At 41.4% G+C, this 24,517-nt stretch overlaps 2 protein-coding genes across 3 annotated transcripts; one reads left to right on the top strand and one right to left on the bottom strand.

Moving 5' to 3' along the window:
* The first annotated feature begins 914 nt into the window (after positions 1–914).
* LOC117763012 (phosphoribosyl pyrophosphate synthase-associated protein 1-like) lies at positions 915–14,805 on the top strand. Of its 2 annotated transcripts, XM_034587839.1 has the most exons (11): positions 922–1,573; positions 5,547–5,599; positions 6,617–6,683; positions 7,979–8,151; positions 8,652–8,767; positions 8,904–8,959; positions 9,154–9,299; positions 9,639–9,683; positions 12,113–12,183; positions 13,298–13,444; positions 14,320–14,805. In XM_034587839.1, exons 1-11 carry the CDS (start codon positions 1,416–1,418, stop codon positions 14,476–14,478), a joined length of 1,191 nt encoding a protein of 396 aa, XP_034443730.1. In that variant the 5' UTR covers positions 922–1,415; the 3' UTR covers positions 14,479–14,805. The 2 variants fall into 2 exon arrangements, with proteins under 2 accessions (XP_034443737.1, XP_034443730.1); XM_034587846.1 differs by lacking the exon at positions 9,639–9,683 and having other exon boundaries at positions 915–1,573; positions 14,320–14,527.
* Positions 14,806–17,966: 3,161 nt separating this feature from the next.
* Positions 17,967–19,505, bottom strand: LOC117763025 (GTP-binding protein Rhes-like). The gene has a single exon (XM_034587860.1). The coding sequence runs from the start codon at positions 19,171–19,173 to the stop codon at positions 18,547–18,549; it is 627 nt and encodes a 208-aa protein (XP_034443751.1). The 5' UTR covers positions 19,174–19,505; the 3' UTR covers positions 17,967–18,546.
* Between the last annotated feature and the right edge of the window lie 5,012 nt (positions 19,506–24,517).

Below are 24,517 nucleotides of genomic sequence, written 5' to 3'. Positions count from 1 at the left end.
AATCTGTCGAGGTGCACAACTGAAGACATGTCCCTAACATCCGCTGTCGGTCACTAACATCTGATGACATCACTGATGGCAGGCATTATTTAGTGCAGTAGAACATACAAGGCACATTCTTATTTTTGTCCTATGTTCTAAAGTGGGACAGTGTTTAGTTTAAAAAGGCATATAGAGGTATTGATGTCTGATCTACTGAGCAGCCACATGACTTTCATAGTGCTGCCATACAAGCCAGCAGCCAGTCAGATTTACCTTTGGCCTCAGCGTGCCCTCAAGTTCGGCCTGTATCGTTGATTACAAGGCCAAAACACTTGATGACGCTAAGGTGCACAACTGAAGTTATGTCCTTAACATCCGCTAACACCTGCTAACATCTACTGGTAGTTGGCAATCTAAATCGTGCAGAAGACCTTCAAACGTTCACGATATATTCACCATCTCGTCCTATATTCTAAAAAATATATATGTAAAAATAGTATTTCCTCGGTGTAGTGCATTATTTTTTATTTGCATATTATCATGTCATGTCTAACTGCCTGAAGCTTAAGACAGTGTGTTGTGAAACTCAGGAAAGTGAATTGCCACGTTAATTTGGTTTAAGATTATGACAAACAAATCCCACACACTGCTGGTGAATGACAATTTTTTGGGAACCCCCTTCAATCCTAAAATAATCTTTTGAAGAATATAATGATATATGCCGCACCCCCCTGTCCCTTTCTCCTCGGGTCCCCAAAGTCCCTGGAGACGCCCCTGATTTGGGGCAAAAAAAAAACAACACGATTCGCCACGTTTTTTTTGGTCATTGCGCTTTAAGATTACGTCATACGACTCCCGCGCACTGATTGGTCGGAGGGCTATCTCTCACGCCCCTCTTGCTTTGACGACCTCTCTGATTGGCTGCTCCAAACGTCACTCTCTCTTCCCCAATGAACGTGTGGCTGTGGCGTGTTTTCCCCTCGCGTCGTTAAAGTTTTGCAGCGGCCACAGTTTGAATGTTTCGCAGCGGACTCAACTCCCAGCGACAGAAACCACGCCGCGGTGTTACGGACTGAGTTCCCCGGAGCTGGAGCTCGTCTCGGGGGGCTTGTGTCGGCGCGGCTGGCCGGTGGGAAGGTGCTCGCTGACCCGCTAACAACCGGAGTTGCTCCCACGTTTACAGGCGCGGAGCAGCGTGCGCTTCTCTTTGTCGGATCTGTTGTTCGTGTTCAGTTGTGTGTTGACGCACCTTCTGCGGCGCTTTCCTTACGGTGGCGTGCGTGTGCGCGGTGGGAGTCGAAACCACCAAGCGCGTCGATTTCAGTGAGAAAACAGTTGTTCCTCCTCTCAGGGTGGTAACAGGCCATTTTGGATGACGGTTTAGTGGGGTCGCACCCAAACAAACACACACACACGCATTGCGTTAGCGCAACATGCCCATTAGGCGGTTTGGGGGTCACAGGTCTCTGGTCTCTCAAACCCCTAAGCTGTCGTATGGTTTCGCCAAGATGAACGTGTCAAGAAGTGGATACCGTGTTTTCTCTGCTAACTCCAGCCCCGCCTGCACAGAGCTGGCCAAGAAGATCACAGAGTGAGTGTGGATTTCAAGCAACTCTTTAAACAAGTCCTGGGATCTAATGATGACTCCTCTGTCTTTGGAGAGAGAGACTATACCTGACTGCACATCTGGGCCCAGAGGTTGTGTAGTGTGTTTATGTTGTTTAAATAGGATAGTTCACCCAAAAATGAAAATTCACTCTATCTACTCAGCACGATGCCGATGGAGGGGTGGCTGAAGTGTTTGTTTGAGTCCACAAAACCCTTTTTGAGTTTCCGGGGGTAAACAGTGTTGCAGCCAAATCCAATACAGTTGAAGTAAATGGCGACCACTTCTTCAAACGTAAAAAAAACAACATACAAAAACATAGAATGCCTCCATACTGCTCCTGTGCTGTCATCCAAGTGTCTGTACGCCCCGACATTCAAATGCGACTCGAAACAAAGTCATTTATATCACTGAGTCGAATTTGAAAGTCGGGGCTTACGGACACTTGGATGACACCACAGGAGCAGTATGGAGGCATTCTGTGTCTTTTTCTGTTATTTTTACGTTTGAGAAATCGATCGCCATTTACTTGTATAATTAATTGTATTGGATTTATCTGCAACGCTGTTTACCCCTGAAACTCCTAAAGTGTACTCAAACACCTCACCCACCTCTCCATCGGCATAGTGGCGAGTAGATAAGAGAATTTTCCTTTTTGTGTGAACTATCCCTTTAATGCTGTGCAGTCAGGCTATTCAAACACACAGTCCATCCTTACTAGGACTTTGTATTGACTTTCCTTTTTAGTAGTCGACAGCCTTTAAACAGAGGCTTATCCCTCAACCATGAACAATTCATGCCTTTCCCTAAACAAAACCACAGTTCACATCTTACCACTCACAAGACCTCAGAAATGCGGTCCTCATGAGGTCTACTGGTCCTGACAAGTTCAGTGTTTATGCTGGATAAGGTCCTAAAAAAAGTTGAATAAAAGGAGTACACACACACACAGAGGTTCGTGCATCGATCCTATTTAGGACTTTGCATTGACTTCCATTCAAATGCAACCAAACCCTTATCCATGACCTTGACCTAAACCATAATGTAAACTAATACCTTAACCTGACCTTACAACATGCCTTCACCTTCAAATTGAATGGCTATACGCTTAATGACAAGGTCAGTGTTTCCACTGGAAAAGGTCCTAAAGGGGTAACCAGAACAAGAAGACATACACAGTTCACGGTGTGGAAATCACAGGGTGACTTGAGTCATGACACTGACACCATCACCCTTTCCGCATGACAATGGTGAAATGGCACAAAAAACATGATCCACCATCAGTGTAGACGAAGAAGATTCACACTCGTGAAACTTGAGCAGGTTCTGAAGTCAAAAGACAATTCTTAACATCACTTAAAATCCTCTTCAGAACTGTTTTCTCAGCAACGTGTCTTTGAGCATTGTCAAAAGTGACATAAAATGTATTATTATTATTATTAACTGAAATGAAACATTTCCTTACAAAATGCAACTTTTTAATCGCTCTTCAACAGGTTTAACAATAACAGGTAGTGTCTGTTTAAATGACAGAATATGCCTCAGCAATGCAAGAAAAACCTTTTCCTCTAAGAGTTCATGTGGTCGTATTTCAAAACCGTTTGTTTATTTGTGGTATTTGACTACATGGACACTGCACTTCTTTCTCTTCACTTGCAGCTACAACTAAGATTCTCACAAACAAGACCTGTTCTCATCACTTCACAGGTGTTTGTAAAAACTGGCACAGTTTGCATGGGCTGGTCAGATTGTGTGTTGTTTTGGGCTGACCTAAATACCTACTACTCTTTGTTGTCCATGCAGTCTTTTACATTGTTCTTGGATGAGTGTCACATCTAAAAATAATCAGCCTCTTCACCTCCTTTCATTCTAAATGTAACTATTGAGGATAGTCTATTGTTTGTATTGACTCATAAATCATAGCTATAAACCAACCTAGAGTTCCTTCCACTGGTAAATGGCTGCGGTTTGTCCCTTATTTTGGAGTTAGTCTATCGTTTGATGGTGTAGCTGCTGTTTTCATTGGCTTTCACAACCTGTTAATAGTTTGAATTTATTCTGTTATTAATGTAATTTATTTTCTGTTTGACACTTCAGTTAAAAGGAGAATTGACTGAGCCACATGTTTAGGCATTGCAAGGTTCCCTTGCTTTGAATCAAGGGATCATCATTGCCCTTGAAATCGTCACTGTAGATTACCAACAGACTGCTCAGCATTATACAGCGAGAAGGAAAGATTAGTTTTATTTGATTATGACAACCCCCCCTTTTTTTTCTTCCGGGTGTTCGTGAGGGGGATTCAAAGGAGCCGCCAGTAGGAATCATTATGATGAGAGGAGCACACTGCAGAGGCACGGCTCTGTCTATGAACCAAACAGAGCACAGATACTGTGTAATGGGTGTTACTTTGGTTGTTGGTGTATAGATGGGCGTTGGTTCAGTTCAGTTAAAAAACAAGTTTCACAGAGTATGATCTAAATGGCATGACAACAAAAAGAATAATTTAACTATCGGCTTATGGAAACTATGATCCAGATCTTTAACACCAATATCTCTTCATCTCATTGTTGGCCTACTGGAATCAGGAAACGGCCTTGTGTGTTTTTCTTCTCCCCCCCCACCCTGCAGAACTTTCAGACGGCCAAGCACAAGTTGCCTTGCCCACCCAGTGAAAAGGAGCTTAGCTTTCTCAGTTTTCATTGTTTGGCAAAATTGCAAAACTTCATAAAGGAGATTATGTTGTTGGTCTGGAGCAGAGTGGCCTTTTCTTCTGGAGCAAAGGTTGACATGAGCACACAGATCATGCCAATGAAAACTGTGCTGAGTATTTACTCATTATATTGCACATGTGGTAAATGGGCTGTGTGTAAATACAGCTCATGTTTTTACAAGGATGTAATTATTCGCTAAATGTGATGAATAGAATTTTACAGGGCTGCCAACAGATTCGCCTTTGCAACATTCAAGCAGATTTTCCTCGTTAGATAAATGTCTCCAAGAAGAGAATTAACGCTTTATGTGCAGGTCAGGTCTCGTATTAGTTTTTTCTACTTCCACAGTCATAATAGCTTATGGCACAATGTCAAATATTGGAACAAGGCCGGGGCTGAGTGCAGTAAACACTAGGGTGAGGCTCCAGTCGCAGAGAAGCCTGTGTGACCCAGTAGGATCAGTGCAGACTGAACTGACTGGCGGAGCCTCTCTCTGTGTCACCACGCTAAGTCCTCGCTTATCTGCAGTGCTGCTCAAAGAGCCACCAAGTTCCTTCCCTATAACTGGCTATGTTGTGTAACTGGTTTTCAAAATCAATAGGTAAATTTTCTGCCCAAAGCTCTTTGGCATTTATGAGGCCTGGGCTTGTTCATGAGTTTTATATGATGCGTAACAGTAAGTTAATGTCAGGTTAGCGTGTGTGTGTGCCAAGTGCATTTTGATTAGATTTCCTTCTTTGTAACTGATTTATAATCGTACAAACACACCACTGAACGTAACAGAGCATAACGTTTGTGGGCTTCTCTTAAGGCTGCCGTGTTTTTTCTTTTTTTCTTTTGCAAAATGGCTTCTGATAAAAAGTTACCTTGCCAGTCACTTTTATTGTGCTGCTTATAGTCAGAGGAATGTCTCCAGTTGTCAGCATCCTAAGGTTATCAAAGCTCAAAGTGAGTCCTGAAAATGTCTTACCCCCTCTGCCTGATACATGAATCTTGTTTTTTTTTTGTCACAGTTTGAAAAGTTGTATGATGACTATTTTGATATTGAGTAAACAGATATATATTTTTATAATAATTGCATAATTTGTTGGTTGCAATTCCCCAGAACCCAAGGCAATATCTTCAAATGTCTGGTTTTCTCAGACAAACTGTTTCCAATGATATAAAACAGGGAAAAGCAACTGATGTCAATGATGAGCTGTTTTTAACACCTAACACTTTACTGTTGTTTTTATTTTTGGCTCCAGACGCTTGGGTGTGGAATTGGGCAAGTCTGTGGTTTATCAAGAGTCAAATACAGGTAAGACTTCAAAATGCCCTCAGTCCCTGATTTCAACTGTGAACGTCAACGGTCCTGTGCAGACCTGGCTCTGTCGTCTGTCCTGAGTGATCTGATCACAAACGGACAGCTCTTAGAAAACAAGTGAACACAAACCCAAGACACATTGAAGACGCGTTCAGTGGAGGCCTGGGCCACACTCTTGTATTAGTGTGAACACAAATGCATCTTAAACTACGTTGAAGAACCGCCTACTCAGTTGACGTCCTCTGACCCTCTACAGTTTCATATAAACCAAAGTATTTTTATACTTCTCAGTGTTTGCCATGCATTGCTTAATTTTTGGTCAGAAACCGAAAGTAAACAAGGATTTCTTCTCTTTCGCTGTGAACTCCTCCGATGGAGTTTTTTGGCCAGCATTGGTGGAAATACGGATTGTTACGTTAGTTCCCTCTTCTCAGCTAATGTTTCAGTAAAGTGGCTCACACACAAACAATCACACCGCAGACACACAAAACGTGAATCACGAGAGGAGAGTTCACCACACGGCGCAAACACACAAATTACGTGGCTTGCGAGAGGCAGGACACCATAGTTGGGTATCGTAGTTTTTACCATTATGAAACCGTGACGTTATGAAACCGTGGTTTCATGAAATCGGTTAATCCTGACATCCCTTGTCCAGCACATGGATTTGCTCAGCCCCTCTCTCGCTCTCTCTCTCCCTCACTGACACACACACATTGACAACCCATCTGTATAGTGGAACTAGCTAAAAGCAGCATAATCTGGTATTTGTGAAGAACATAACATACAAGTTTATTTAAATATAAAGTGATGAAGTTAGATCACAAGTGGTCACCAGAGACACACACACTAAGATGCATTCTAATGCCAGGGGTGAACTTGGAGCTGTCCACTTGTGATCAGATCTCTCAAGAGTCGAGATGTATGTTGATACCCTAGACAAGCTGATGCTTAAGTGTCGTCTCACTTGACTTTGCTCTTGAACCCACAATGATTGTTTTTTTTTTTCAGAGACTAGAGTTGATGTGAAAGAGTCTGTACGTGGACAAGACATCTTTATCATTCAGACCATTCCCAGGTGAGGCTAAAGGATGCTTGTGATGCCTTTAAACATTTACCTATGACCAAAGAATCCTGTCACATTATAGCACGTGTTGAATGTTAATGTTTGTTTTATCATCATCAGCCTGGTATCAAACAGGAGCATGCAGCTGTTTTCAGCAGAAAAAATAAACTCACTATAAACCTGCCGGGCATAAAAAGTTTGCAGCTTGATAGCGAGGATAGTGAGAAGTCTAAGAAAACAGAGACCGGTATTTACCTCAAGAGTTGATAAAGACTGAAGAAGATAAAATATCCTGAATATTAGACTTAAATTGTAAGGTTTTTATTGTATTTCTTCTAATTACCGAGCTGTATTATATATGCAAATACCATTTCCTAACATAAGGTTTATTTAACAAACAAAATCTGTTTCCTATCATAGTTTTACACAGCAGAAGTTTCAGTGTCTTTCCTGACAATTAACTGTACGAGAATGTTGTGTATTTTTGACCAGTTTTTTAATATCTACTCATGCTGGCGTTCACATGACTTAAGAGCCTGTGACACAACAGAGCTCACTCTGAGTTCTCAGTAGTTGTGCCAATGTGTCATTACTGCGCTGTTTACTGAAACAAGTCAAAACATCTCTCCTTCAAGTGCTGGGAGTATTTTTTATTTCACTGTATAAAATCTTTGTGCATTCACTTAACTGGAAGCTTAGAGTCCAAATGTATTTTTGTGGAACCGGGAAGGCAACACTAACTCTGGCCATCAGCCTTGTTCATCAATTATTTGCGACGACCGAGAGAAGCATGCTCTGAAAGATGGCCAGAGGTCACATCACATTTCTGAGTTTCCTATACTGAGCGTGTGCAGATCCAGCAGGTCACTGACCTGCCTGTGTGGTATCATCTCTGGTTTCAACAAGCTGTTCAGGCCAAAATGGCTACACACAGTGTCTTGTTACACTGACAACAGCACTGCACCTTTCTGAAGTAGGGAAACTGTGCCTTCGACAAAATAACAGCCGTCATATTGGATGATTTAAATCTCACATCACAGGACAAACTAAAGCCATTGAGGACCTTTGCTTAAAGGTGTTCTTGAACATAATTCAACAGGCTGTACATTTTAAGATTCCTTTTGGTTTGGCGCTCGGAGGAAAAACAGGATAATGTGCAAATAAACCAGAGTAAACAAAAGTACAAAAATAGCCTGTGGACTTTATTTGCAATGAATTATGCAAAGATGATCTTGAAAACAAACACCGTGCTTTTTTGCGGGTTATGATTTCTAATGCAGTCTTGAATTGAATGTGTTGTTTTTCAGAGATGTCAACACAGCCATCATGGAGCTGCTGGTCATGGCTTACGCCCTGAAGACGTCCTGTGCCAAGAACATCATCGGGGTCCTCCCCTACTTTCCTTACAGCAAGCAGTGCAAGATGAGGAAGAGAGGATCCATCGTCTGCAAGCTGCTCACATCCATGTTGGCTAAAGCTGGTATGGACTGCATGTTGAAAACACAGACTCAAGTTTCCTACACATAACAGTGTACAAATAAACACTTATTTATAAAACAGCTTCAGGTCAGGTGGTACATTCTGAGTTTTAACTTGTTAACAATCAAAGATGGATTGTACAATAGCTAGCTCACATGTTTTCAGTGTAGATCAGCATATGGGATATTGTTAGCTACAAAATGCCAATAGATTGACTGCTTCTCTAATCCAGGTATCAAAATACGGCTGCTGATCTTAAAATGTTTAAAACTAAAGAGAAAGATTTTGCTGTGTGAAAGTAGAGAGAGTAGTGGTGCTAATACTGAGGAATCGTCAATATATTTTATAATTTTATTTATTTATAGATATTGATGCCTTGTTGGAAATTAATGCAGATTACGGACAGAAGGCTCCGTTAATTTCCATACACGTATCCATTGGGTATGAATGACAGTTCTGAAGCCGCACCAGCTCATGTTACATATGTCTGTGTGACCGCAGGGCTTACTCACATCATCACCATGGACCTCCACCAGAAAGAAATCCAGGGCTTCTTCAGTTTCCCTGTTGACAACCTAAGAGCTTCACCTTTCCTCATCCAGTACATCCAGGAAGAGGTGAGGATACATTACACTGACTGTACACATGACGTGCCTTTTGTCACAGAAGTGATCATTTTTCATTAAAGTTTGAGCTAATTCTATTTCTATTAAGATCAAATGTTTTAATAATATAAATGTTTGTTTTCCTCAGATCCCAGACTACAGAAATGCCATAATTGTTGCTAAATCCCCTTCAGCTGCCAAGAGGTAAGAAGAGAAGATCACTGAAGTTACAATGGATTGTTTCATTCACGTCTCACTCTTACTGCACTTGTGTCTTTTTCTGCTTTGTGTGTATATTTAAGCTTCTTTGCAAACTTCCATCTGCTCCCTCTTGCCTTACGTAGTTGTTTGCATGTGTCATCTAACAGTTGGGTGTCTGTGTGTTTTGTTTTTCTCAGAGCTCAGTCCTACGCTGAGAGGCTGCGTCTTGGCCTGGCTGTGATGCACGGGGAGGCCCATCACTCAGAGTCGGACATGGCCGACGGTCGACACTCTCCCCCCTTGTCCCGCACCACTACTGGACACACTGGCCTAGAGCTACCATGTAAGACACACAACAAAACAATGTGTCTGCTCAACCATTTCTGTCTCCTCTTGTTGTGTATTTGCTTTTGTGTAACCTTTTTATAGATTTAATTCCTTCCTCATCTCATCTTGTCTGCTCTCTTTAGCTGAACTTACCACCCACTCCTCCCTCCCTCCACTTTAGATTTCAAAGGAGGGCTTCTTACCTCTGAATACAGCTGCTTTGGGATTTAGAACCTCCTCTTCAGAAAGTGATGACCAGTTTTCTTTGGGCACCGATCAGTGCCTTGTCATTTTTTTGTCATATGTCTAACTGTACCTTTTTAATGTTTTGTACCATCCTATCTTTTTGCCACAGCAAGCAGCAGACATCATGTCCCATTTCCTGGGATAGAGCTCCCAAGTATGATCATGATGCTTGAATCCATTCCTGCTTTACTGTTGATTGTTTACTCCTCCCTGCATGGAACGACAGAATGAGTCACTGAGGGCTTCTGGAAACACAGGAAGTACACTGTGAATGGACCTATAAGAGGTGTTTTACCTCTATGTCACCTGGAGGGAACAACAAACCCAAAAAACAAAAGAGGATGGGGGACCTATCGGGGGTGACTCTTGCCCTTCAACCAGTGTCAGCAGTGACCAATGGAGGCATTTCTTATAATTCCTGTCTGACTCTGAATGATATTTATTTTCCCGTGGGATAATTTGCCTTTTTCTATTGTTGCTTATAGGTGTTGCAATGAAAATGGCCACAGCACAATATACTCAGAGGTTCAGTCGTGTATGTAGTTCAGCAAAGCAGAGTCTACACAGAGTCCACAATTGCAGGTCTCGTCTGAAAGCAGCAAAGCCGTTAACCCATTTTGTGGATTCTCGCTGGAGCTGAATAAAAGCTGTGTTTTGATATTGATGATTAATTTCACACACTGACCCTAGCTTACTGCTGAGGCTTTTAAATAATCTAGGAAATGCATATATTTCCAGGTGTTCTCTTAGCCAGAACTTTATCTGTTCAGCAGCAGAAATGCAAGTGGCATGAATTAAACCGGGCACCTTTGTTCTAACAGAAAAGGAAATGAAACACGTGGAGCCTGTCTGTTCCGGGTCTGTCCACCCTACATACGAGGCTGTGGGCGCTGCAGATTTAGCTATTAATGCCAATCAGTTTCTCCTTTGAAGACCCACAGTGTCTTCCTGGGTTTGCTCTTTTTAATGCCTCTCCACTGTCTACGGCCAGTGCGCTCAGGCATTATGTTTTTGGGTTGTCCGTCCATCCATCCATCCATCCATCCATCCCAATCTTGTGAACACTATCTCAAGAACGACCTTGACGGACTTTCTTCAAATGTGGTCCACGTGTTCAGTTTGACTCCAGGATGAACTGATTCGATTTGGGTGGTCAAATGTCAAAGTTATGGTGGCCTCACAAAACATTTTTGGCCTCTTGAGTAAACCTTCTGGGGATTTCTGTTTCAAGTTTTGAACAGTTTGGAAGATGAACTCATTTGATTTCCGGGGTCAAAGGTCAAGATGACATTTGTCAAAGAGAATAAATGTAGACACTACACTGGTTAGTGGAGGCAAACAACTGCATTGTGGTAATTGTAGTTTAATCAGGGAAAGGGAATTTTTTATTTTATTTTATAATAGCAGTAACTTACCCGTAAAGGGATAGTTTATCGAAAACTGGAAATTCACTCATCTACTCACCGCAATGCCGATGGAGGGGTGGGTGAAGTGTTTGAATCCACAAAACACTTTTTGAGTCTCATGGGTAAACAGTGTTGCAGCCAAAGTGCCCCCTCCTTCAGATGTAGTAAAACAACAGAATTTTTACTTTACTCATTAGTGGTGAGTGTGTAATGGGTGAATTTAAATTTTTCGGTTAACTATCCCTTTAAGTGTCACTGATAGTTTTTGGAAGCCCTCAGTGTCTCATCCGCTCAGTTGAAATGATTTTGGTTCTTGTGAAATGAAATGTTATTCCTGGAGTGAGAAATGGACTTTATGACTACCGCCCTTGTGCCTTTTTACCCAGTAGATACCTGAGACATATAATTGAATAGCAGTATTTGTCAAGACTCATTCTAATTAATATTCTTGATAGGTTTGATTATGAAGTAGAAATTTTCTATTAATTATTGTTAACAGAATCATGCTAAGCAACCGTATCGAGGTTATTCCATTTGAAATACATAAAAAGGTTTTACATTTTAAAAAGTTTGCACAGAGGCTTTCCTTGATGATTTTGTGATGAATTTGGAGACTGATCTTTTGAATGAGCCTTGTTTGGTAGAAGGTTTTTGAGGTGGGGACCCTACAAGTCAGATGTGGTGGGTTCTAGACATGGATTGACTATTCTTTAAAATCCTTAAAGATCATAACTTTGAAAATTAGTTTAAATGTGGCCAACTAGATAAGCTCCAAGTTAAAGTGTTCTTGGAAACAGCTCTTACGCGTTTTTTAATTTCTTAAAAACAGCATTTCTTAGATTTTAAACAATGGTCGATCCTGGTCTGTGGTTTTGAAAAAGGCTCAGTTCTACACCCACTCGTTCATCTAACACAGTTTAAACTCAAATCTTAAGACTTAAGTTTTTGAAGTTGCTGTTAGCGGTCTTTAACGGTGTCCGCTCATTGGATTGGTGCTGTGGTAGCTGGAAACTTGTTGGGGGTCGAGCTGTCTTGCATGATGTTTTTAAATCAATGATCTTCTCCCCAAATCCCCCTAACATTCCCTCCCCTCAAGAATGGGCTCCTTATTTGAGGGCTGCAGGACAGACCTCACTTGCTGTCCTGAAATGATTGTTCCTTCATCTGTGTCTTTCAGTGATGATGGCTAAAGAGAAGCCGCCAATCACTGTCGTTGGAGATGTAGGAGGACGAATCGCCATCATTGTTGTAAGACCTCAAGCTTTTATGTTTCTTTTAATCAAGTGATAAATCCGTTGACTCTACTAAATGTAGGATCTCAGAAAAACGTTGTGATGGAAAGATACAGGGTGAAGACTAGCTTTGATTATTGAGTTATCTACAGCCTTTTTTGGACACAAACTCAGGAAAGTGTTTGGACAATTGTGTCCAGACATTCTCCAGTCTTAACCTTTCACACATGAAGAATGCAGCAGGAGATTGTCCAGGTCAGGCATGTTCACAACAACAGAAACATGTCCTGTGTGAGGAGAGGGATGGCGTCTGTGTAGAACAAGCAGGAGCCAGGACATTATGTATAAATTACACGGCTGAAGGGGTCATTTGTGTTTTTGTTTACAGCACATTGACACCAGCGTTGGCTCTCATCACAGAAAGCTCTCGAATCTTATAGACAAAGAATCTTGGAGACTAAGAAGTTTACGTCTGTTTCAGCGTCCTCTTCTCGTATGACACCACTTTTTCCTTAGATATTTGTAGTCTTTTGCGTCCGTCATCTGTTAGAAACTTCCTCTCACATGTTCCTGTTGTATTCTAACATGGGCTCACTCAGATATTCTCCAGACATTTCACTTGGGGCCTGGCAGGAAAATTTTGGACAATGTCCCCACCAACTTTCGTAAGACATTTGCATTCTCACATCCAGCCCCTGGGGATAATTTCAGTGGATTGTGAAAGCAGCACATGTCATAAGAGTCAAGCTGCCACAAGGTTGCTGAGTTGTTACATAAAAAAAATATACCAAATCATGTCTGTGTGGACTAAATGTACAAATATCTGTTTGTTCACAAGAAATCTTCACAGGGTGTCTCTAGCTTAGGAGTTTGCTTGTGTGGACGTATGACAGCTTGTTCTTCATGCAGCCGTTTAGTAGTTACATTACAGAGGTTCAGAGACTTCATTGTTGATAAAGACGGTTGTCACCAGATATCAGAGCATGGCAAGGTCACAGAAAAAAAAAAGTGTCAGAAATATTCAATGCTGAACGTAGTTGGTTCTTGAAGAGTTTCCATCCAAATAAATGTTTCTTCCTTTCCTTTTGCTTGCGGCTGTTTAATCCCAAATCCTGCATTCCCTCTCTCAGGATGACATTATCGATGATGTGGAGGACTTTGTGGCAGCAGCAGAGATCCTGAAGGAGAGGGGAGCCTACAAGATCTACATCATGGCCACACACGGCCTCCTGTCTGCAGATGCACCACGACTCATAGAGGAGTCTGCAATTGATGAGGTAAAGTAATCAATAGTGGATGGTGTGTCATCTCGTCTTCTGTTACTGACGTTAACATTCAACGGTACATGAAAAACTGTGGGTTTAAGATGTTTAATGACAGTAAAGCTGACGAGGAACTACTAAACTAATCTTATCAATTAATTCCAAAAATATATACCTGAAAATAAGAGGCTGAGAACAGCAACAGAAGAAACGATAATGCAATTCCTTCTCAACACAGCACATGATAAGCATTTTACCTTTCGACTTGGTTTGTATTTCTATCATTTCTGAAACAAAGAATAGTGCCAGTCTTTTTGCTATGTATCCTTCCGAATTTATTTTATAAGAATTAATTTTTTTATACAAGCACTTGTTTTATAGATTATCTTCAAGCATATATATATATATATATCTGTTTCAGGGAGGTACAGAGCTTGACCTAAAAAAACACTGCACATAACACAATCAAGTGTTTTTTCTCCTGATGACACGTGAACTGTGTGACATCCTGTTGACAAATGCATTGGCCTTCGTCTGTTCATTATTATGAATAACACATTTCCTCTCATTAACTGTAATGGTAAGATGCAGTATGAAAACTGGCTTTATTGGGGAATGAGAGTGAGGTTTTCACTTATTAAATCTTTACGGTTCTTAGTTTGAGTTATATGTTTATTTATTTGATAACATTTAATACAGAATTTGTCCTGCACCTATTATGTTCCCGTGTTTCACCTCACACAGCTCCACCAATCAAATGTTCATGAGTTAAAGATATATACATTTTCAGAAAGTGGAGTACAGACGAAGATCATTAGGTGGTTAAAAAATCTGCCTGTTTCATTTTGAGACCTGAAACTGATTCTAGCACTGTTGTGTTGCGCCTCCAGGTGGTGGTGACCAACACTGTTCCTCATGAGGTTCAGAAGCTGCAGTGTCCAAAAATCAAAACCGTGGATGTCAGTATGATCCTAGCTGAGGCCATCCGCCGCATCCACAACGGAGAGTCCATGGCTTATCTGTTCCGCAACATCGCTGTGGACGACTGAGGCAACACGCACACACACACATTTACATTCCTGTCCTCACCAAAAAAAACACATTACCAAGCACACACACACACACACCGAGGACCAAGTATCCCCTCTCTGTTTTAAACGGTTGTTGTGCTTGTTTTGGTGATAAACATGCCGACAGGATTTGTCTGTATTTACTGCATGTTACATATGAAGCAACTGAAACGCTGTTTCCTCTGATGTGTCACATAGTGGAACTGTACCAACAATACACACTGTTTCACTTCACTATTATATGCTTCCCACCATCTGCAAGCACATAATGTATCATGGCAAATAAAACTATTCTTGGGTGAGAAAGCTTCTCTCGTTTGTTTTCACCCTGTTGGTTTTAAAAGGCAAAATCATGGTTATAGTTGAGTAATTGGATAACAGCAGCACAGCTGGTGTTCTAATGAACGAGCAGTGGAAGTAAGTCCGAAATTTAACGGTTTTACACTGGAACCAAAACTTTCGGTAGCAGTTTCAGTCACATCTGAGGCCGCCTGCTTCATGAAGCATGGCAGAGCAAGAAAACTCTTTTCACATTATTTAGCTGCCGTTAGAAGAAAATGCTCATTAAGCTGTAACGGCCTGTGCCAAAGAACTCTGCATAGCATGATGTGTTTTGTCACTAAATAGTTGCAATATGTTATATCATTTATCAGGAAACACAGCACGGTTAAAAATTTAATGTCAGCAGGATGCAGGGATTTCATTTTGGCAACATTCCTTTTTTATTACATCCTGCTGTTTGATTTATTTGACACAAATAGTAAGTTAGATAACATTTCGATGGATACGTTTATTGGACAAACAGCGGTAACTAGTGATTTCCTATGCACTGCAGATCTGAGGCTTTCTAATGCTACAAGACTGAATAAAATTTTGGGTGATCAAGTGTAAAAGCATTAATTCCCTATTTTTGATTCTAACTGTCTCACACATTGACACATGACCTACAAAGTGTACAATTAGACAAGTGACACATTATACAGTTATTTTTACTGTGCTATTTCTACTCAGGCAGAAAAAAACAGCATAGCGGAGACTTGAATACAATTCAACTTACATGCAGGCAACACACAGACTGCTAAACGTTGCTTTACAGTAATGCTTCTGCTGTTTTCTGTCCAGGACCCTGAACTTGTTCTAAACGCCTCAGAGTTGCTTAAATCTGCTGAGGAGCTTTGACCAAGTCCAGGGGCGACGACATCTGAGAAGCAAGAGTCAAAAACAAAATCCGAGTCCGTCATAAGCATAATGCTGCAGTGAAGCTAGTCTGTTAAATAGCTGCTGTGACGTCCTCATACATCCCCCTCACAACTCATGTAAAGTAGAGCTCAGTGTTACGAGACGTCAAATACACACACCTGCATGACTGTGAAACTGCTACGCCGCCGTCTTCGTGCAAATGAACGAGAGCCAAGTGCGGAAGAATGTTTAAATGTGGCCTGAAAGAGGAACTGCCCGCAAACGTTTACTCTGCCACTTCCTCAAATTAAAACAGGAAACTTCAGTCTAATCTGATGGATTGGGGGAGGTTGAGGGAGGGGGGGAGCTCTACCTGAGCACTACAGTGGTCCCCGCTCGGCTTGTTGCGTTTAGAGGAACCGTGCACAGCGATTTCAGGAACTTCACAAAGATCCATTTAGTCAACCGGTTATTCAGGAGTAGTGTTTGAACGGCCAAGTTAAATGTCGTAATGTTGAATTCAGTTTTCTTTTTGCTTTACTTTGACCCTTTCCACCTCAAGCTTGGAGTCTGTTTGCAGTGTTTACACTGCCTCTTTAATTTCTATGTCTCACCTGCTTGACTATTAAGTTGGAATCATTTTCCAGAGTGAAATTTATTTTAAATCATTATCATTTTTACCTCCATCACAGAGGTTATGTTTTCACCCTTGTTTCTTTCTTTCTTTGTTGGTTTGTATGTTTGTTTGTTTGTTTGTTTGTTTGAAAGCAAGATTTCACAAAAACAACTGAACAGATTTCCACAACTTGGTGGAAGGGTGTGGTGTGGTGAGGGCAGAGGGCAGATCCAGGACATTTGTTATCACTCTCTGCATTTTTGGAAATGTTTACTGATTTTCCCAGGGAATAATTCATGGATGTAGATGGATAAAAACACATTTAGGGAATTAATATCTATGAGTGTGTCCTTTGGTGCTGCTTGATTGAATGTAAGGGGCTGTTGGGCCTCGGTGGATGTGTGAACACAACTGAGTCATTCTAGTTTAAAAACTGCAAACCTAAATGTATGCAACGGTTCAGAACAGGCCTCTGAAATACATAAGACCCATTAAGTAAGTCCAGTTGCTCCTGACTGATGTGATGAGCAATAACATCACACTTTCTCTTTAGAACTCAATGAAACCTGAGAATATGAACCAAATAAAATGAGGTCTGTGTCGGCTTATCTGAATTTAAAATGTAGACAAAAGCACTTTACCTAAAACCTCAGATGTTCACATGTGAGCATGAGTATAAAAACATTCTGCATCTCTCACTCAGAATTAAGTCTAAGGGTTTAGGTTGAAACGTCCTCGGAGGCACCACAGTCTACACGAGGGCTACACACTGAGCTGTGTGCGTCTTGCACCAACAGATGGCGACAGAGGTCTTAAAACTATTGGATGCAGACGGAGAAGAAATCTAGAGCTCAACCAATTTTTTCGCACTTTTTCATTTTCTGTTCACTTTAAATGTTTACTTATTGTTTGACTCACTTGTTGCAGTGAAATAGATACCAGCCAAAACAAGATGTGTTGTCTGACGGACACAGTGAACATTGGTGGGATCATAATATAATAATCAGTTTTCATGCTTCTGTAAATCATGCCTACTGACAATACTCTTACTGACATATTTCACAGTCAGAGCTTTCACTTCTAATAGTAATCAGATAGTAATAACTAAATTCTTATAGGTGGATCATGATTTCTACCTGAATGAACCTGGATACGTCTTTCTCTTCTGACTATACTAAAAGTGACTGTTCTGCTTTTGACTTCTTGAAGAAGGCAGCTGTTGAATGTTTTAGAAATATTCACAATTCTGATTTAGGTCATATCACAAGGATATGTAAAAATTGGATGTTCATAATTAAATTTTACATTAAAATCAATTGACAGCAAGATGTCCCATGTCCTTATGTTGTGTTCTTTCATTTAGTTGTATATATATTACCCTTTGTCACTGACAGTAATTAATGATCAATTTATTATTTAGATGAACTCAAATCCTTTACATAATTATGTATAAAACGGTGAACTTGTTTCTCAGCTCTTAATACATAAAGTTACACATTTTACACAACAAATGTCATTTTTTGTCTTTTATTCCACATTTACATTCACATTCCACCGATATTTGTCATATAAACAGCAAAATAATATTTGTGATAATATGAAATGATACAAAATATTTGAATTTATAAAAAAAAAAACATCATTTTTTTAATGGTCAGTTCAAAAATGAAAAAGTGCATTTGTAGCTACACGTTTGCATTTCGCACATTTGGTTAAACATAAGAGTAATGACACGCTTTAAATGGCAAATTGAGATTGAATACAAACGGTTGTAAACAGTATGTTATGCTACAGGTGAGAAGGTAAGTTAAAAACAGTTTACAAGAGAAACACAAATTTGGCACGAACCACAACATAGATGTCTTTGTCTCAGTAAACAGTTTGTCAGCAACAGTCCAAGATCCTCAAAGTTGAGTTTCATAAATTCAAAAGCTCTACATTGATCTAAACACCAGCAGCATGTCACCAAATAAGCAGCAACAACGTTACATCAAGTAAACGACTGAGAAATGAATGTGTCTCCCTTCAGTTCCAGTTCAGTCTTAACACCGTTCTGCTCCTCGGTTTCTTTTCCTCTCAGCTCTCAGAGGAAGTTTGTCCAGATCGCTTATCGCAGATCAGGCAGCTCGTCACCTCACACCAACACTGACAGACGTCCAGCAGCTGTCTGTTGCACAGCGCACCGTCCATCTCTTCATCTTGTCTTCGTCCCCTCTTTAAGAAACAACCCACGTCTCCTTCTCTGCCTCCCATTATGACAGAATGCAACTGTTGGTCTTGTTCATCGGCGGCCGGAAGTTGGTGTCCTTCGGGAAGGTCTCCCTGCGTCTTCGCAACGCAGGGCTGAGGCGGCAGGGGAGGTTCGCCTGCTGCAGGAGCTCCTTGAACACTTCCACCACGTTGGAGTTCTCCTTTGCCGAAGCCTCCAGGTAACTGTTGTTCCAGTCCATCTCCACGGTCGACAGCACGTCATCGCTGGACACCTGGCGCTCCTTATCCCGGTCCACCTTGTTCCCCACCACCACGATGGGCGTGTACTTGTCCTCCTTGATCTCCAGGATCTCATCTCGAAGGCTCTTGACAGCCTCCAGTGACTCGGGGTCATCCACGGCGTACACCAGTGCAAAGGCGTCGCTGTTTTGGATGGAGAGCTTGCGCATGGCAGGGAATGAGTAGCTGCCACTGGTGTCCAGGATCTCCACCGTGATCTTGACCCCGCCGATATCGTACTCCTTGCTGTGCAGCTCCTCCACGGTGCGCCGGTGTTTGGGCTCGAATGTGTCTTGGAGGAAGCGTTGGATCAGGGCCGTCTTACCCACTCCTGCCGCCCCCAGAAACACTATACGCACATGGGTCTTCTCCTTCACCTCCAGGGACATGCTGGCTTTTGTTTTTTTGGGGCCAAAATAAAGAAAATGTCCCCAAAACAGGCTGTTTACTCACTTCCTCTGAGAGCTTACAACAAATGACAAATGTCAACACTCTGTCACTGACTTCTTCCTCTCTAAGCAGTTCTCCTTTAAACTGTCCCCTTCAGCACTTTCTCCTGTGTCCTCTTTTTGAGCATCTTTACTTGCCTCTTTTTTCACCTGTCAGTTTTTCTTTCTCAAGCTGGCGGCAGCTCACTGTCAATGCTCCTCAAAGATGCTTTATTCTGTGTCTCCGATGTCACGGGCAGCCTTTTATGCCTGTTTTGGTGAGAGAGCTTCCATGCCCTCCTGCAGTTGCAGCCAATCAGCAGAGGGCAGCCTGTTGGAAGTGGCGGCCAATCATGGCAGTGCATGCAAATCAGTACACAGGGTACAATTCAGTGGGAGAGAGGTGGTGATATCTAAGGAGAATAAAAAGAAGACAGAGCGTGGAAAATACTCTTAAGCCCCATCTGCCCAATGTTCGTATGCCTCTTATGTGGCCGTGCAATGAAACATGTAGACATGGGGTATCAGAAAATGTTTTTAAATGACCATTTGATCAGGTTTTTTCTGTCAATGCAGCAAAGAGTTCAGTATTTCCACTGTGCTTTTAATGTTAGATCCACCTCCCCTATTGGACCATCCCATAAATAAACAAAACCGTTATCAAACTAAAGGATGTGTCATGAATCCTGATGATTTCAGCTCTGACACATGTTCATACTTTGCTGAAGTCTGCAGCAAGTCACTGCAGTAAAGAGCCTGATGGTGACAGGAATGTAAAGTAGCACATCAGGTAAGTGATAAATTATTTACTTCCTGGATCCTTCGCATATAAAATGTGTATGACCACAGTATATAAAAGTATGGATATTTAACATTTACATAATTGTCGCATGAACACACTGGTTTCTCATTCTGAAAAACACCATCGATTTCTGTAATGACCTTCGCCAAGGAGGTTATGTTTTCATCAGCGTTTGTTTGATCGCAGGATTTCTCAAAAACTACTGTACGGATTTTTCCATGAAATTGTGGGGGGGGGGGGGCACGACCCAAGAAAGATTAATTACATGTTGGAGCAAATCCAGATAAATTAGCATGTGTATGTGCTCTGTGAGCGCCCCTCTAGTTCCATCTTTATTACTGTATTTACTGTGCATATTGTAAGAAGGTTTAGGACTAACGTTTGTTAACGTGGAATGTAAAACCACAGAACGTAACTTTGACAGATGAGGGGCCGAACCCAGGGCAGTTTCACCAGTGGCTCTCAACGATCTCCTAGTTGTATGAACGCTCGAGTAGTGAGAGGAAAGTCACAAAAAAACCAAAAGCCTGAGCTCAAACTGTGATCATCTTCCTGTGGTGTTAATTCTGTGTTAAGAGAAAAATCCTTTTCATGCGTATCTGTCCTTAAGCTGATCACACTTTGAGAGCGGCTCATAGATCGGTTCAGTCACAGATGGCAATGCATGACTTGGATGAATCACCTTCAGCCGTCCTTGGTGTCCAATTAGATACAATGCTTTGCCTGTAGGCGTCTGTGAACGACTCCTGCCAACTTCCAGTTTTTCCCCCCCCAGAGTTTATTCTGGAGGAGTGAGCCTGACTCGTGATCCTCCTAAATGTCTCCTGAGACTGACGGCACCTTGCAGACTGTGACTCTCTCTGCCTTGTTAGGTTGGGCAACAGCGTGGAACTACGATAAGCCCCAGGGAACACTGTGCCCCCCCACCCCCGACCCCGCTGTCTGACCAACGCACACTTTCAATATTCACTCACACACTGTGTCCCTAGGGGGGGGCGGCTGTGTGTGATGGGCAGTAGAACAGAGAGAAGCACTGCAGGAATGTTAGATGTGGACTTCCCCCGCCCTGACACGGTGTGAGGAACGACGAGGACCGCAGTCGCTGTCTCTGTGGAATTTAAATCAGTGATTCTCCACGAGATTGTTTTGACTGTAGAAAAATGTAGGAAATAACCAACTGATGTAGTTGAACACAAAGGAAAAGTTCACCGGCGACAATAACATGACAACACTTGTTGGCTCACTTCCCCTTTGGCTGCCTCCATTTCAGGCTCACTGTCACACTCGTGATTCTCTGTATTTCCTACTATGACACGTTAGCTGTGAGAAAGGGCTGTTGTAATGTAAGTGCATCTCTTGTAGGGGGTAAGAACTCCAAATATATATAATAGAGTAAAAACTGAACTCGCACACCCAAACTATCCTCATCGAGACCGTTCCTTTTTGTGTCTCATATCCCCACAGCAGTCTGTTGTATTTCTATTTACGGTCATGCTGCCCTGTGGCGATAATAATGACCAGATGGCTTCGCCTGTTCAGCTCTGCGTTGTGCTAAGAAGAAACACTGCTGCACATCATTGGCCTTAAATTCAAATGCACACCCTCTAGGTAAATATATCTTTATTATACAGGCTGTGTTTATTTCTGGATATAACTTTTCTAAGTCGTGTTGGTGGATGCGGAATTATTTCTGTGTGTTTTATCCTCTCTTTCATTATCTGCTCTGCTATGTTTTGTCCACCTGTTCAGTTCCCATATGCTCTGTTGATATGATCGGTGTTACACTGTTGCACTGTGTGTGTGTGTGTGTGTGTGTGTGTGTGTGTGTGTGTGTGTGTGTGTGTGTGTGTGTGTGTGTGTGTGTGTCCTTGTCCTTTACCACAATTACGCAAAAACTATTTTATCTGCATCTTCACTGGTAAAATACCACTGTGACTGTGTATTTTATTTTTTTTTTGCTGATGCTTTAACCTTTTTTACGTACAAGCCTGAGACCTGTCTTTTGAACAGATAAAGTTGATTATTATTAGTTTCCCATGTGTGTTTATTTGAAGGCGGTGTGCTGTCGGCTGTGGGCCCCTTGTGTGCTATGGCTCTGTATATAGATAGAAAGTGGCCTGTGTATTAGCCCCTCTGCCCGAAAGGTCTGTGTCTACATTCCTGTGGGAAATAATGTGCTGCACTGTCATCCTGTCAAGATGATGCCACAAGATGATGGTGTTGAAATTTGACAGATGCCAAACATAGATGTTGCCCTATACGTGAATCAACCTTCAGTGTGACCGTAGTATCCTCTCCCCTTACGTCTGCTGGGGGGGAAGGAGGACACGAGAGGTTTTGTTGTAGGTACAAAGATGACTTAGTAATATAATGAAACCATAAAATATACATTCTCCTTTAACATAAACTCCATAAAGTCAAATGGACGAGTAGGTTATTTAGGGATCATGGTATTTCGTTATTTACATGTGAATTGAAAAGTCCCCCCAAAAAGTCTAAAATTCAACGTACTTCAGTTTAGGAGTTAAAAGGTAAGAATTTTATACAAATTATTATATAAATTATGAGTTGCTGGTCTTTAACACAACATTTTGCTGGTTAACGTCTCAAACATTATTGCATTTTTTTTAACTCTGTCTTTCAATTTATTCAATCATTAAAATTATATTTATGCTTGATTATGTTCACAGTTCTGTTTTGCTTGTTTGCCAACGTCAACCAATATCAAACTTTATGGTGTTTTATGGATTCATGTTGGTGCAATAATTATGCTAGTTCATATCCCAACACTGAAACATCTTCAGTGTGGCACATGTTTGCCCTCTCTCTGTTTCCCTTCACGTGAGACTGAAACATAAGCAGATAATTCATCGCAAAAAAAAGCAGAAAAAAAAAATCCTTCTCCCATTCTCGTTCATCATGTGTCCTGCAGGTCACACTGAGGCTATCTTTCTATTTATAGGGCTCCATTTGTCCTGCGTCTTAACTGCTTAGGGATTCAGGGCGCTGAGACTTGATATCACCTCTGGAGTGATTCTCAGTGCTCTCTGACCGTTGCTCTCCCTTTTCCCCTCCCAAGTCTTTCTTATTCAAAGAGATAAGCGCTCTTTCCTGAGGCCGTGCACACTCCTTCAGCCTCTGTTGCTCTGTTAGATGTTTTAGATATTCAAGCATTGAAAGTGCTGAAATAGTTTTTTCTCTCCAGCGTACGTTTGTAGTAATATTTTGTGGCACTGAATCTCAACAGTCCCTACTTTGATAAATGACACGTTCAATATATAATTTACGTTTTTAGTTTGTACCTCTGATGATGATAATAATAATAATAAACTTTATTTACACCTTATAAACCACTCTTACAAGGATCACAAGGTGCAAATAATAGGAAACAGTTCAAAAGCAAACAATAAGAAGCGTAACATTTTTTAAAGCTATTTGAAGAGCAAAGATATGGAAATAAAAAATGTTACCGATGAGAAAAGAGTAAAATCAAGATATAATAAAACATTATAAAATAAAATGGATGGTATGATCAGAACTAGGACAAAAATATTGTCTCTAAGAGAGATTTAAAAGAGGAGAGGGAGTCTGCCAGACAGATCTCCTCGGGGAGATTGTTGTCTGTCCACAGAGTGAGAGCCCGGTCACCTTTGGTCCTCCGCTGAGGACCTCAGATTATGACCGTAATGGTGTCAAAAGATCTGAAATGTCCAATGTGCAAGTCCAGAACAGCCTTAAAAGTCAACAAGACAATCTTAAAATCAATTCTAATTTACTGGAGGCCAGTGAAGAGAAGTTCAAACAGATCATATTCTCTCTTTCAGCAGATATGGTGAGGAGTCTGGTTACTGTGTTTTGGACGAGCTGTAATTAAAGTTGGCTCAGGCAGGTGAAGACAGAATTGTATTACGCCGGCTGTGAACCCAGCATTGTACTGTAATCCGAGAGGAAGTGAAGGTGTGACAGACAATTAGGTTTCTTGTGGATAAAAACATGGACAACTGTGTTTAAATGCTTATTTAAGGTGAATGATGATACACTGGCAAACATTTTGACGAAAACCATAACAGTTTAAAATATGTATCATGAAATCCCAAACCCAAAAGCAGCTCCTCTCAGTGCATTCGAAAAACTCTGATGGTGCATCTCCCTCACAAACCTGCACGAGTCTCGCAGAGTAATTAACTGGCCCTTTTGATCAGCACCACAGCACAAAGATTAAAGAGGCTGACAGAAGATCACCAGGGAGTTTTACTGAACAAACATCCATCTGCCCGGCCAATACAGTGCAATAAGCTGCCTGAGCGTATTACATGCATCTCTTGGGTAATATAACCAACCCGAAATCCACAGTGCTTTAACAGCATCCTTTCAATCAATGAGAAAATTCAAAAATGAATGGGCCTGAATTATTCATACTCGTATTGTGTGGATGTGGGGTTCTGGTATGTGAGCCGCCATGCCTGGAAATATAACTCATATGCATTATGGTAATATGTGGTT

This window comes from Hippoglossus hippoglossus, chromosome 1, assembly GCF_009819705.1.
Source record: "Hippoglossus hippoglossus isolate fHipHip1 chromosome 1, fHipHip1.pri, whole genome shotgun sequence".
NCBI classification, from domain to species: Eukaryota; Metazoa; Chordata; class Actinopteri; order Pleuronectiformes; family Pleuronectidae; genus Hippoglossus; species Hippoglossus hippoglossus.
This window is presented reverse-complemented; position numbering and strand designations above follow the sequence as displayed.